This window comes from Cyprinus carpio, chromosome A18 (genome assembly GCF_018340385.1).
Source record: "Cyprinus carpio isolate SPL01 chromosome A18, ASM1834038v1, whole genome shotgun sequence".
Lineage (NCBI taxonomy): Eukaryota > Metazoa > Chordata > Actinopteri > Cypriniformes > Cyprinidae > Cyprinus > Cyprinus carpio.
The window spans coordinates 2699441-2715564 of NC_056589.1; the positions used below are offsets into that span (position 1 = coordinate 2699441).

At 33.4% G+C, this 16124-nt stretch overlaps 1 protein-coding gene and 1 long non-coding RNA gene across 2 annotated transcripts in view; both read right to left on the reverse strand.

Moving 5' to 3' along the window:
- Window positions 1-695: 695 nt before the first annotated feature.
- LOC122148657 lies at window positions 696-3662 on the reverse strand. Its single transcript, XR_006162531.1, has 2 exons — window positions 3134-3662; window positions 696-1369 (listed from the first exon to the last, which is right to left on the reverse strand). It is a non-coding gene; the product is annotated as an uncharacterized LOC122148657 (long non-coding RNA).
- Window positions 3663-4618: 956 nt separating this feature from the next.
- LOC109056877 (leucine-rich repeat and fibronectin type III domain-containing protein 1-like protein) overlaps window positions 4619-16124 on the reverse strand; it is a 140051-nt gene continuing 128545 nt past the window's right edge. Inside the window, exons 4-5 of the mRNA XM_042774768.1 lie at window positions 10758-11398; window positions 4619-5553 (exon numbers count right to left, since the gene is read on the reverse strand). Of these exons, the coding sequence (XP_042630702.1) occupies window positions 10855-11398 (544 nt within the window). The 3' untranslated portion in view covers window positions 4619-5553; window positions 10758-10854. The remainder of the gene's footprint in view (window positions 5554-10757; window positions 11399-16124) is intronic.

Genomic DNA, 16124 nt, shown 5'->3' on the forward strand with positions numbered 1-16124 from the left:
CTGGCATTTATCTTCCTCACTTTGTTTTCTTAGATAGACCTTTGTTCTTCAAGGTTTTAGATGGTATTTGTTTTAATAAGAGGATTTTTACAAAAGGTAACCTGATTAATTAAATGTAAACCAGGGTTTAGTGGTCAAAACATCATTAAAATCTCACTTTGTATTATCTATGAATGAAATATTGAGTTTTTATTTTATTTTATTTCATTTTTTTTAAATAGTTTTGGATTCCTATTCTATTGCTATATTCTATATACAGGAATATATATATATATATATATATATATATGTGTGTGTGTGTGTGTGTGTGTGTGTGTGTGCTCCTATAGAATATAGGCGCTCTTTTGACATGAAGGTTGTTCCACAAAGCTAGGCTGTGAAATTGTACTCCTTTGAACAATGAAATATAAAAGATGGTGGACAAAGATGTAATTCACCCGTTTTTGAAAAGTTCTGATTAAAAAAAATAGTTAAAAGCCCTTGTGAAAAAGAAGTGCACTTAATTGTATTGTAGTGCACTCGTAGTATATCAGAAGTGTATATATTTAAAACTGTATTTGCAGATAATATAATATTACTGAATTAAAAGGCCAGTTAAGTGACTCAAAGAGATGCTTTCATTACTGTTTCTCAACTCACTTAAGTAGACTTTTCATACAGAATCTCATATACATTTAAACAATGACATATTTTTATTGTATTGCAATGAACAAGCAATCAAGTGTCCAAAAGCATTACATTCAGTATCACTTCAGCATGTTCTTCTTCTTGTAAGACTATTCTTTCTATAATAAGTGCTCTTTTTAAATGTATGCTAATGTGTATTTTAGGATTCTACCAAAAATGTGTGTGCCTTGTTAGAAGCTTTTAAAAGTTACATAAATGTTAGGACAAAATATACTTAAATGAATGTTTATTGGACGTTCTTATAACTTTATTAATATTTGATATATGTTCTCATAGCATTGAGAGAAAAGGAGCTGAGATCGATATTGTTGGAACGTCCTTATGATGTTATTATTTTGTACTTGATGAATGTTCTAAGAAACATTTTTGAAACATGAAAGGCGTTTCGCTGAATATCTTTAGGCTCGCCTCGACAATACCTGAAATTAGAGTCTGGAGTTGAATTAACAGCAAACACAAACACTTCTCCAGCTGCTCGACAAAGCTTCACTAATCACAGGCATTATTAGATCTTCAGTGAAGTCTCTGCATCTTCATGAGATGTGACACTTGTGTGTGTGTGTGAAAGGTCACACTGTCGTCATCAGATGTGACCTGAAGACGTGTCTATATGTTCGTAACGTTCAGACAGGTTCATCCTCTTTCCTTCATCCAGGCTTGTTTAGACTCTGATCAGATTACACTGTTAGTGTGTGGGAGAAATATGCAGAGATGATGAGAATTTTACAGCATTTAGCTCTTGGATGCTTATCAGAAGTGACTTTGGGGCTTGCTAACATAAATATGACCAGTCACAGGTTGCACTTTTGGGTAATTTTTATTTATATTTAAAAAAAATTATGTTTTTATTTTTATTTTTGGTACTGCCTAGTATTTTGTGTTGCTGTATGTTATACTGTATGATTGACCACTGATAGTGTATCCATGTCCTGCCACAATTATCTGTAAAGCCATGTTTTTTTCCTTTTCCATCGGTGACAGCAAAAGAGAGAGAGAGAAGGATTTATTCATTAGTTCTTACATATAGTCAGGCATTTAAATTATATTTTTAAAAGAACATAATTATTGAAAAGACTTTTGCCTGGCATAGATAAAGTTAAGATAAATTTAAGATAAGATAAACTAAGTTTAAATAAGACCAAATCAAATCAAATAAAGAGAGAAGGATATGTACAAAGTATTTTCAATAATTATATTTTTGCCTATATATATATATATATATACAGTACAGGTCAAAAGTTTGGAAACATTACTATTTTTAATGTTTTTGAAAGAAGTTTCTTCTGCTCATCAAGCCTGCATTTATTTGATCAAAAATACAGAAAAAAAAATTATATTGTGATATATTATTACAATTTAAAATAATTGTTTTTTATTTAAATTTATTATACTTTAAATTATCATTTATTTCTGTGATGCAAAGCTGAATTTTTAGGATCATTATCACATGATCCTTTAGAAATCATTCTAATATGATGATTCATTATCAAAGTTGGAAACAGTTCTGCTGCTTAATATTTTTTCAGAAAATGAATAAAAAGTAAAAAAATAAAAAAAATAAAAAAGAAGCTATGTTTTTAAAATATAAATATTTTGTAATAACAATATACACTACTGGTCAGTAATTTGGGCTCAGTAATTTTTTTTTCTTTCTTTTTTTTTAAATAAAATCAATACTTTTATTCAGCAAGGATGTGTTAAATTGATAAAAAAGTGATAGTACAGAAAATATATTATTAGAATATATATTATTATAATTTTTTTATTTTTATTTTGAATAAATGCAGTTCTTTTTAACCCTTTTATTCATCAAATATATTAGACAGCAGAACTGTTGTTTCCAACACACTCATAATAAATCAGAATATTAGAATGATTTCTAAATGATCATGTGATAGACCTGGATGTTACATGTGACACTGAAGACTGGAGTAATGATGCTGAAAATTCAGCTTTGCATCACAGGAATAATTTTTTTTTTTTTTTAAGTATATTCAAATAGAAAACTATTATTTTAAGTTGTAATAATATTTCACAATATTACTGTTTTTTTCTGTATTTTTGGTCAAATAAATGCAGGCTTGATGAGCAAAAGAGACTTCTTTCAAAAACATTAAAAATAGTAATGTTTCCAAACTTTTGACCTGTACTGTATATATATATATATACATAGGATTTTGTATTCAGCGTTTAAATTTTAAAAGAGTTTTGAATAAAATAAAATAAAATAAAATAAAATAAAATTTAAATAATAAAATAAAATAAAATAAAATAAAATAAAATAAAATAAAATAAAATAATGAAAGGAAATAAAAGCATGGATCCATTCAGCCTTGTCTCATCGGTTCAGGCTGGTGGTGGTGGTGTAATGGTGTGGGGGATATTTTCTTGGCACACTTTTGGTCCCTTAGTACCAATTGAGCATCGTGTAAACAGCACAGCCTACCTGAGTATTGTTGCTGACCATGTCCGTGTCCATGTCCGTGTCTCACAGAAGTGACCGGAGTCTCTTAGAGCATCTGTGTCCGTCTGTCTGAACGATTTCTAAGAAGCTGCTTTGCCCTGGAGCTGTACGAAATTTGTGTAATTTTAGCATTAGGAATCATTTGCATGTTTATCAGAAGACATGATTCTCCTTTTTATGGCCTCTGGTATCTGCATCGCACATTCGCTCTGATAAACTGCCCTATAACGACAAACTAAGGCATTGTGGGTAATAACCAGCTACACTGTGCTGATTTCTAAACTCTCTGTTGAATTAGTCTAAAGGAATACACATACAATGTGATGTTTATTGATACTATTTTAGTATCGGCAGGGGGTTTGCATGATTGTTGGCATCATCATAACAGAAAGCAGAGCAGAATTTAAATACAAACGTGTGGCGTTCGTTCTAGGATCTTATTCACAGTAAAAGCAAATACAACTAAAAACCCAGACAATTCCTATCTACTAGTATATTGTATGAATTAGTAGAGGAATTAGCATGATAATATTATTGAATAAATAAATAAATAAATAAATAAATCCTGCACAGTAAATAAATAAATAAATAAATTAAAACTCTTTTGAACCTGTTAATCAAACCAAGATGATTGAATTTTGTTTAAAACAAAATACTTTTTCAGCTTTTCTACTTTAAAAAAAAAAAAAAAAAAATAAAAATTTAATTTAATGTGTTAATTGCTGTTTCAAAAAAAAAAAAAAAATCACATTTAAATAAATGTGTTACATTTATAGTGTATTGTAATATGACCATATTATGTTATATATCCAATATCAAGGAAGGGAATTTTTTTTTCAGTTCAAAGCACTGAAGAAAGTTTAAAACAACAAATAATAAATAAATAAATAAATAAATAAATAAATAAATAATATATTATGGAAATTTTATGTATCTTATGGGTTTTTTTTGTGTTTTATTATTTTTTTATTATGGCATGTATAAATATTTTGGAAGCAATTTTAACCAGAAAATATAAAGTTAGTCATATATATATATAAAGTTAGTGCTGCTTATTTTATCTGAAAATCCCATGATCAGGATATTTGAGCACCTTTATATCATCAGTCCAAACCCACGCAATGCGTCGCATGAAGTGTGTGAGCAGTGACATCATGTGGTAATCTGAGTCATTACAGCTTCATTTGATTAGTGTGAACGTCTCAGGCTACAAATAATCAATGTATTTGTAAACATTTGACACAAGATAAACATTCTCTCTGGAATATTGAGATTTTGAGTAATGCATAGGACTAAAAATCACTAGCATATGATTCAGAGTATGCTTGAGTTAACTTTCATTACACTCAGCCCTAAAGACCTGCGGAAAAAAAAAATGATCATAACAGCGTGCGGTGAATGGAAGTTAGCGTTGATCTGAAAAAAAAAAAAAAACCTTCTGTGTTAATAAAGTAATTTCAACAAGCCTTGAAGAAAAATACTTTATTTCTTTATAAATCCACATAGAGTACCTATGAAAGCATAAAATTCCATCCCATTTTTTATTATTATTTTCTCCTTGAAATCAAATGAATCAAATCAGAGATGGCTGAGGGTGGACTTCACATACAAATACATCCACAGTCAATTAGAGGGAAAAAAGAACAGTATATTTCAGCGGGCCGCCCGTCGAAGAGTATTTAGCACGGCCTGCGCTGCTTTCACACAGTCTGCTGTCAGACACAGAGTTCTCAAGAGCGTCTTACACTCAATCCTTGCTGATACGGGAGATTGGGAAAGTTTTAGTGCATTGTGATAATCAATGTCTCTCCTGTTTGACCTAATCTCCAGATCCCAAGAACACACTCCCCATGTTTGTTAATCAGCTGAAGATCGATCCACATGTTCAGTTTTCCAATAAAGAGAGAGAGAGAGCGAGTCAGAGGAATCCATAATAAAGTGCTCCAGAAGGTCCACAAATGTTAACTCAATACTGACGCGTCAATATTTCATTGAACTTTGATAAGTCTGTATCCGCACAGGCCTTCGGGAGAGCATTAAATCCACACGTTTCAATCCTTTGGCACTGCTTCACTTAACACTGATATTTTATCATAATATTTCCCACAAAAAACAACAAGAGAGTGTTTCCCTCTCCTCTCTCTTCCCATTGAATGATTTGATAGTTCTCGTCTATCTGAGAAATGACCTCTGGTTTAAAAAAAAAAAAAAAAAAAAAAAACATTGCTCATATGCACTGAAGAGGCACATAATGTCCACGGTCTGGGGAGAGTTTTGCATAAAGAATTGAACACAGACAGCCTGCTGTGTTTGCCTTCCGACCGCGGCTTGTCCTACTAATAGATTGGATCCAATCCCATTTAATCTGGCGTTCTGCGTTTGGCTTCCAGATTGTGAGTTTGCTTTGAAAAACAACAGAGGCATGAGATCAGATTCAGCAGCGCAATAATTCAGAAACACATTTAATCATCATACAAACAGATACATGCAAAGGAAAAAAATCAAAAGGAACTATTGCAGAAGATATTCCACCTCTGATAAAGTGACCTTTACATGTTTTTACACACATCCGTCTCGGTGATCTGCCCATGACCCGCCAATCACCCACTGCACTACATTAAATGCTTTTAAGCCAATAAAAATAGCTGGTTGATTAAAAATGTAATTAAATGTAATAATAATAATAATAAGAAGAAGAATAATAATAAGAATAATACGAATAATACACTATTATATAATACAATTTTTATTTTATATAAAAAAATAATTAAAATTTGTAATTAAGACAGATTTGTTATATAATACAATTTTTATTTTATATAAAAAAAAATAATAATTGAAATTTGTAATTAAATAAGACATTTATATATATATATATTATATAATATATATATATATATATATATATATATATTAATATTAATATTAATATTAATATATTTTTTTTTATTTTTATTTTTATTAATTATTAATAATGATTCAGAATTTTTAAAAAACATTAAAATTTAAAATTCACATATTTTTGGGAGCAACAACATGCCTGTTGCCATGTGTATATTTATTTTTTTATTTTTTTTTGTGTGAGTGTGTGTGTGTGTGTGTGTGTGTGTGTGTGTGTGCGTGCGTGCGTGCGTGCGTGCGTGCGTGTGTGCTTTGTCCTTTATTTGTGCGCTCATGTAGCTTAAAATCAGATCAGGATGCAAACAACACGAAGGTCATGGGATCAATTCCCAGTGAACACTGACACTGTAAGTGGCTCCCACTGAAATCTGATCACAATTGGTCACAGAAGATGCACTTAAGATGCATAAACAGTGATCTGTCTCTCCTGACTGCTTGTGATCTGACACCAGGTGTAACTGCACCTAGGAGAATCACTGTGTGTGCTTTTACACACTGTAAAAGCCTGATTTCAGACTGAAAAAAAAAAAAAAACCTGAAATAGTCTGTGTTTCTTGCAAGGTCTGACTAACTTCACAGATTGAGTTGCTGAAAAGCTAATAATTAATTAAATCATAAAGTGTAAAATTAAAACAAATAATGGAGAAAAAGAAAAAGTAAAACACTTCATGTGACCATTTACCATCATCAGAGAACTATGAATATGCAAAAGTGTTGTTAAATTAGATAGATAGTTTGATTCCCAAGGAATGCATGAACCGATCAAATGCATAGTTACTGTAGTTCATGGTAAGATGCAATGCAACTCAGTTTAAGAAAAAAAAAAAAAAAAAAAACTGTCAAATGCATAAATGTAAACTAATGTAAATAAATACATAATGTAAAGAAAAGACTGCTTCATAATGCAGTTGTAGCGTGGCTTTGTCCAGCATGCATACAGCTTAACGCTGCCATTTCAGCACACAGCATCACATCCAGAGGAAACAGCAGATAAGGATACACAAACCATTTCCTCACAACATCAGCTGAGTTTGCATAAACAGACAGCGCGGCTGACTATACATAATGCATACTAATTGGACATTTAACGACTTCATTAACTCCAACCATCATCAGTTTGCTGAGACTTTCCTCCCAGATTTAATGCAGAACTAACAAAGCCTTCAGCTGCAGCAAGAACAAGGCCTGGCATGTTGCGGCTCTGGCTAGTTATCTGCAGAGAGCTGCTAATGCTAGGCCTTACTCAGACAGCTATTTATAGAGCAGCGTGTCCTGCTGCAGTCTGGAGGGATTCTGGTTCCAAACGGCTGTTGAAGAGAGGTTGAGGCCCATTTCTATGGCGCACAACAAACAGTAATTACCTTCTAATATAGTTCTGCTGGTATTCCTCAACATCCCACCCCTCAGATTAGCCCATTTGTCTCAATATGTGAGACGCTAGGCCTTCACCCTTTTATCTCAGTCTCTAAACCCCATCACAATACTCCTATCTGCCCTCTTTTCTTCCATCATAGCACCTTTCCCTATCTCTGCAGCTCTGTGCCAGGCCTTGTGTCTCTATCCCCGCGTCCTAATCTCTCCCATTTCACACTGAGCTGAAGGAAATGTAAATCCATCTGAAGCTAATAGAAGAAAGAGCTCTAATTGTGCTCTAATTTTCGAAACAGGTCCTGCATTTGAATCCATAGCAGTCCATTAAAACATTAGATCCTGATTCAGCACTCAGTTGAGTTACAGGCAGGGTTTTTCATTTCAGGTGTTTCGGGTGGCGGGTGAAAATGAACCGAAGCAGGTAACACAGTATATACTCACAGTTTGGTGGGTTATGATTCATTAATGATGTTCTCCAACCAGGAGCCTCCAACATTAGCAAAACAAAGCAGAAAAGAGGCTTGCATACTGGACAAGAAGTACCACACTGCTTCTAAATTTAAAAATAAATAAAAAAATGAAATAAAAGTTTTTTTTTTTTTTTTTTTTTTTTTTATCTTCCTCTATCTCCATAGGACAGGATGATATATAGACGTACAATAATATAAAAAAATGCTTTAAGAAGTCACTGATAATATAACTTATTATTATTATTATTAATATTATTATTATTACTGTTGTATTCACAAACAACGATTGACATAAAACTGAAAGCTTTGAATTCTATGATATATATATATTAAAATTTAAGCAATGATTTCTGGTTTATAATCTGGTTTATTTTATATATTTTTGTTTTAGCTGGTAGTTTTGAATTGTTGGTACTACAATTATCAGGTGGCTTTGTAAGTATCACAATAATAAATAATTATGCTATCTTAATAATCTGTGATTGTTTGAGTTGGACAAACTAAAGTTAAAATTCAACAACTAAATTTGTCTACAATTGCTCCCCCCCCCACACATACACACACACACACACACATAAAAGACATTAGTATTAAAATAATCCCTGAACTAACAAATTAGATTTTTAAAATATACTTAATATTTTTGTTAATTATACTGATCGGTTTCAAGAATCACAATTATTACTTATTTCAAACCAGTTTTATTCATCTTTAACAAAACAGTTGAGTAACTCTGAATTAAAACAATCATTGACAGTTGAACCAAATGTAGTTCAAATCTACTTGCATTTTGTATTTACGTTTACTCAGTTTACACAGTCTTTCTAATTGTTTTCACTGCTTTGATATGTACTTTATATGTTTAGGTGTAAAAATCATAGCTGAAGTTTAGTTAAAAAATGTAGTGTTACAAAAAAAAAAAAAAAAAGGGAAACATCAAACAGCTCCACATTGAATGATCCAAAGGTTTTGACAGGAGCTTTGGGGCATTTCAAAATCAAATCGAGTGCTGGAATAAAAGATGGATGTTTTTGCAGGCCAGAAAAGGTGATTTAACTCAAAAGTCTTTCAGCCTGATCAGACGGTAACTCTTTGTTCACCTAATTGTACAGGCAGAACATGGTGTCTAGAAGCCGTTTGAAGTTCCCCCTGACAGTGACCCTGACAGACACCTCCGCCCTTAACTCTCAGTCGTTCAGTGTCAGATTTCTGTTTCTGTTTCATCCCGGCCCATTGCTCCTCTGAGGCTCCTCGATAGAAGCCAACTGTGACCAGTTCACTGAGATGGCTCTTCCCTGGTTCTGTTAAATGGCCTCCTCTCTCGCATCTGACAGCCGAGGTGGTCCACCGCCGGATATTATCCACACAGCTCTAAGTGCGAGGAACCTGCTCAACCTAAATTGTGCCTCCAAGGGTGGTCGGGCTTTGACTGAAATACAAACCGATGCCTCTAGTGCTGCTGGTTGGTTTAGCAAGAAGGAAGATAGCAGGAAGAGTGACTGAAAATGTAGCTGAAAGGAGCTGGGAAATGTTGTGTTTTGGATGCTGATGTGCTTATGTTCTCACCACGCTTCTCATCAAATAGTAGAGTACTGCATTAGCAATGCCAAGCTCATGGGTTTGTTGCAGGGAATGCATGAACTGATCAGAAGTAAAACCTGAATGCATTGTAAGTTGCTTTTTTTTTGTTGTATGGAATGTGTGTACTGGTAATGTTTTTTTTTTTTTTTTTTTTTTTTTTTTTTTTTTTTTTTTGTAGAATTTAATATCCAGCATTTATAAATTATCAGCCATAGCTTGAAAATGATTAATGACTTTTGGACTGATTTTGTTGGAGATCTCAGACAAAAGCCCAAAATTTGAGGCAAATTGATGCTTTTTGAATAAGTGACGCTATGTTTGAATGATCAAAGTTGTGACCTGAGAGAAGCACAGATGCTGTAAATCGATGAACTTCACACTGTTATTAATCTGAACTGAACCAACACTGAGCTGACTTAAGATAAAAAATGGCCATTGTCTTTAATTGATGCTCTATAGTTTATTTTCCATAATCGATTCAAATGTTTTAAAGTTCTGTCATCATTTACTCACCTTGCACTTGTTCACACACTTAACAAAAAAGACATTTTGAAGAATGTGAGTAAATGTACAGCTGGCAGTAGCCACTGAATTCCATAGCATTTTTTTTTCCATACTATGAAAGTCAGTGGCTGCTCAGTTACATACATTCTTCAGAATATTGTCTTTTGTGTCCGTCATAAGAGAGAAACTCATTTAGGCTTGGAATAACATATTCTGTAAATGACAGAATTTTTGGGTGAACTGTCCCTTTAAATCTCTCCTGGACTCGTAATACCGTGTTGAAATGGTAATTTAAACACAACCCTGCAAAATACCAATATTTAGATGCATGACCTGCACCTCGTGAAGGAAAACAGTAATATGTGCTATTCCATACTCAGCAGGGATATTCATAACATACACATGAGCCTGATGCACTAAAATGTGCAAACCATAGGATTCCTCTCATTTTCATTGCAAACATCCAAACTAGGCGTAGTGTTTCAATTTTACGCCTTTGTAATTCAAATGCATCCTATTGAACGAAACAACTGTCAGGCTATCAGTTTAAATAGTGATCTCAAATGCAATCTTTTTTTTTTAGTTACGTTAGACGGAGGCAGACAGAAGGGCAGATATGCTATGCCTGCAATTTATCCATTAAAACAGGTCTAATTAACAGAGCTGGAACATCTCTGCATCAGCAGCACTGTAGTGTGGGGAGATTCTATCACGCTGGCAACCGGTTGCCTAGCAACAAACCTTAACAGATAGAGGAGACGAGAGAAGAGCATCCTCACCTTGGACAGGAGAAAATCCTCCGTAAGGCAACAGAAAATAAACAGAATGGGTTGAGATGTGAAGAGAATGGGAAGGGAGGCAGGATTGAACCCTGTGTTATTGCGAGATGGAGTCGTCGTCTTTGACCGATTTCCCGTATTCGGGGTTCAAGTCCACCACCGTGGTTCCTTTAAGTGCTCCGTAACCCCCCTCTAGACCGTGGGACCCTTCTTGTCTGTCCGACCCGAGCGGGACGGAAGGCTTGCTGGAGGATCCCGAGGACGAGCGCGGCAGAGGACCCGATGCCGCCCCCTGCTGGCCACCGTTGGTCTGAGAACAAACGTTACTGACGTGAGCGGCCTTCTGCTTGTAGTGCTGGCTGTGAAGCTTGTACTTCATCAGCAGGATGAAGATGAAGACGAGGACCGAGGCCACGATGATCCCGCCGATGATGATGATCATGGTGCCGCCGAGGAACTGGTCGTGGATGGAGCGGCAGTGACGGAACTCGCGGTCCGTGGAGAAGGAGACGCAGCCCACCAGCCGCGTCGCGGTGAGAGCCGTGATGCCGTCATCATAGACGGCCAGGACACAGAGATCATAGTCCCGTGATGAAGCCAGATCACTCAGTATGAACAACTTATGGGAGGCGGGAATCATTCTGAGAGAGAAAGAGTAAGAGAGAGTCAGGCCTTGATCCTTTTTAAAAGAAGACTCTTGTGCTTACCAAGGCTGCATTTATTTGATTAAAAATACAGTAAAAAAAAGGTAATATTGTGAAAAATTATTTCAATTCAAACAAACTGTTTTCTATGTGAATACCTGTTCAAATGTAATTTATGCCTGTGATCAAAGCTGAATTTTCAGCCTCATTATTCCAGTCTTCAGTGTCACAACGTTTCTTATTATTATCAATGCTGAAAACAATTGTGCTGCTGAATATTTTTGTGGAAACGTGAAAAGTTTGGGGTAAGATGTTTTGAAAGAAACTAATGCTTTCATTCAGCACAGACACATTAAATGGATTGAAAGTGACAGTAAATACATTTATATTGGTACAAAAGATTTCTATTTCAAATGAATGCTGTTAAGTGAACATTCCATTCATCAAAGCATCCCTAAAAAAAACTAAAACAACAACAACAAAAAATGAACATTGATAATAATCAGAAATGTTTCTTGAGCAGCAAATCATCGTATTATTATGATTTCTGAAGATCATGTGACACTGAAGACTGGAGTAATGATGCTGAAAATACAGCTGCACATCACAGAAATAAATTACATTTGACAATATATTCACATAGAAACTGGTTATTTTAAATTAAAATAATATGTCACAATATTAGTATTTTTTTTTCAAATAAATGCAGCCTTGGAGAGCATAAAATATCAATTACATTTTCAACAATTCTTTAAATTGCAATCATATTACACAATATAACTTATTTTACTGCTTTTGAATAAATAAATGCAGCCTCATTGATCATAAGAGGTGTAAATTACATTTTAAAACATAGCAAAATTGAAAACAATTAAATTAAATTATATTACTGTTCGAAATAATGCAGCCTTGTTGAGCATACGACACTTCTTTAAAAATAAATAAATAAATAAAAATCCAAAAAAAAAATTCCCATAATGTATACACGTTATATATTGTCTGTAAACAAAAGTGAAAGTGAAGTGAACACATGTTCTGCAAGCTTAAGTTTAAACTCCACAAAATTCAGTTTAGGGCAGATGGCTGTCATGAACACACAGTTTACAATATTGCCCATGCTGTCCAAAGGGAGACACGTGTCAGAGTAGATTTAAGCACAACATGTGCCCTGTGCCATCTGCAGCAGCTCTCCTCTGGATTTACTCATGACCTTTCTCTCTAAGGGACAGAGTAAGAAAGTGCAACAGTTTTGGAAGACTTCATCTGTCTTCATCGGGGGTCAAGTTTGCAACATCGGTACGAAAGCCAAAAAAAAAAAAGAGAGAGAATCATTTCTTTATATGATTTTAATTTTATTTAGCTGTCAGTGTCCAAAGTTAACCCTCACCAAGCAGCAAGAGCAATGCAAATATTAAAATAGGTTGTAGTGAGTAAATAAAACATTAAACTGCATGATTATTACCTTTTCTGATGTTACATGACCTGCACGATTGATATCAAAGATTTACAAACTCCCTACTAAAGAAAACTATTATTTTTTTTGTCAGTATAAAACTCACATTCACAGCTTTTTGTTTTTGTATTCTAAATATAGGGCCTACTGTATTATGCTGCATATAAATAAAAAATGACACTTCATGTCAAAAGCATACCTGTATATCCTATGGGAAAGTGATCGTACGGGTCACTGAGCAACTGTATGAGAACACAACCCAAGTGACCAGACTAAAGGTAGATTTATTTAATAATGCAGGTGTTTCAAATATTTGATAGTAAGCTCGTGAATTGGTGTGTTTGTTAAATGTGAGCCAAAATCATCACAATTAAAAGAACCAAAGACTTAAACTACTTCAGTCTGTGTGCATTGAATTTATTTAATGCACGAGTTTCACAATTTAAGTTGAATTACTGAAATAAATGAACTTTTCCACGACATTTTAATTCATTGAGAAGCACCTTAAAATATAACACATTATATATAAAGGTGCATAACGTGTTCACAAATATTATTTTTGGCAAATCTCTGTAAGCCGGTGGAATAGCCTTGAGCAGGAGTATCAGGTTTTGTGCAGCATGCATTATTGAGTGAGGCTCTGTCCAGCGCTGCACTGAGGTGAAGAGAAGACCTGAGTCACGCTGCGTAGCTTGCCCTGGGTGACATGGCGTGTTTGTGTGTTGTGTGTTTGTACGACCGCATATTTCTGCATTTGACCCCGTGGGTAATTGGCCGAGCTCCGCCTGCGAGCGCAGGCTGACTGTGAGGGTAATGGTGTGTGAGTGTGTAAGTGTGTAAGTGTGCATATTGGTAACTGCTCAGACACCGTAGAAAACTAGCTGTACTTTTTGATTGCCATTGACAAACAGCCACACATGAAATTACTTTACATGTCGGCAGCGAATTGCTCAAGTGTTTTCTTTGTGATGGGGCAGCACATTTATCAGAGATCGTAATACATGCCAGTGCTAGCAGATATTGTTTATGACCATGTTTAAGTGCTATAATCAATAACCAGAGCATGTCAAATTTTCAATTCAGTCTCATTATATCAGCATATAAGGACACTTTAAATTAAATAAATAAATAAATAAATCCATACTGAATATTATTATAATGGCTTGCTAAGAAAAAAAATAATTAGTGTAAAATAATAATAATATTATTATTAAAAAATTAATTAGTGTTAATATTTTATTATTATTATTATTATTATTAATAATAATAATAATAATTATTATTATTGATTTTAATTTTTATAATATCATTTTTATTGCAAAACAATTTTGCATAAATTGCTAATTTTTGTTATTTTTGTTATTGTTTATTTTGTACATTTAAATCAATGTAAAATGCAAAAATAATACAACTTTTTTTGTAACATATTAACATACATATATTTCATTACACTATTTAATATATATATATATATTTATAATTTGAATATTATATAAAACAAACAAATAACTAGACCATGTCAAATCTTACATTCCAATCTCAATATTATTATAACGACTTACTAAGGACAATTTAATTTTTATATTAAAAAAGATATATATATATATATATATATATATATATATATATATATATATATATATATATGACTTACTAAGGACATATATATATATATAGTAACATTATTAACAAATAATTAAATATTTTAAAGGGTTTATTTAAAAAAAATTAAGAAAATATTATAAAACATTTTAAATAACACAACTTATTACTGTAAATGTGGCTGTTTTGACAATTTAGGTGACCACTGATCAGCTATTCTATTATTTGTTGAACTCTATTTGCATATTCATCCACACATTGTTTTATGGCTCATAAGAGTTACACACTGTTAACAGCGCTGTCAGTGAGCTTTAATAAGCGTTAGGTTTGGTAGCTGCTGCAGTGTCATGCGCTAATGAGCAGATACAGGACTCTCCCTTCAGTCTGTTCCTCTGGATCCTCTCACAGAGCATTCGATGGATATACTGTATATTGAGAAAATTCCTCTCAGTTCTGGCAGCCGTCGGTCCTTTTAAGCTGCCGAGGGTCAGGCTGGCTGCACACGTGTCTCCGAGCTGTCACTGTAAATAGAGAAGGGGCTTCGAGCTCTTCTGAAGATGTGTCACTTGGCACAGAAACCCTGTCATCTCACTTTCTTCTGAAGGAGCTAGCACTGCTTAATTACCCACTTAAAAGCGGCTTGAATTAAAGATGAAAACATGCAAATAACGAGGGAGATGAGAATGTGAAAAAGATGAGGTGAGATAATGACAGTGACATTCTCAAACAGAGACCTTCGTCACCTAGAGCTCTCTTAAAGAAACAGGTTGCCAAAAATGATTTCATCTTCTGTAAAAACATTCTAAAGACTATGCTGGTATATACGAATACACTTTCTCTTAAAAATGCATATTCTGTAATCATTTACTCACCTTCCTGGTGTTCTAAACCTGTATGAGTTTCTTTCTTCTACTGAGCATAATAAAATATATTTTGAAGAATATGGGAAATCAAGTAGTTGTTGGTCCCCATTGACTTCCATTATACGGGGAAAGAATGCTATAAAAGTCAATGGGGACGAAAAGCTGTTTGTTCTTCAAAACATCTTCTTTTAGTCTTCAGCAGAAGAGAGAAATTCATACAGGTTTGGAACAACAGAAGTTTATTTTTTTGGCTGAATGATTCCTGTACTTTTAATTGCAGATAATAGATACCCTTTGTAATGATGTCAAATTAACTTATATTACTTCAATTTTTTTTTTTTTTTTTTTTTTTACTGTAGTGTTATTTGATATTATACATTTAATTTTGATATATTTTATAATATATTGCAGTTACGTCTATATTTAAATACATGACATAAGTTTCAAAATAAATGACATTAAAGTGTATTTCAGTTTATCGTTAATGCCTTTCAGTACATTAAGTAGTAACTTTAACCATATTTCAAAGACAATAGAATATTTGCCTTCTGTTGGACACAAAATAAGATATTTTGAAGAATGTTGGGAAACAAAGAGTTAACGGTAGCCACTGACTTCAATAGTATGGAGAAAAAAAACAACATGTAAGTCAATGGCCACCAGCAACTGTTTAATTACCCATATTCTTCAAATTTTTTCTTTTTGTTTTTTGGAGGAGAAAAAATCTTGTGAGTTTTTTGAGAGTTTTGGGTGTGTGTATATTGTGAATTTTTATTTTTTTGTGTGATTTCCCTTTAAGTTCAGC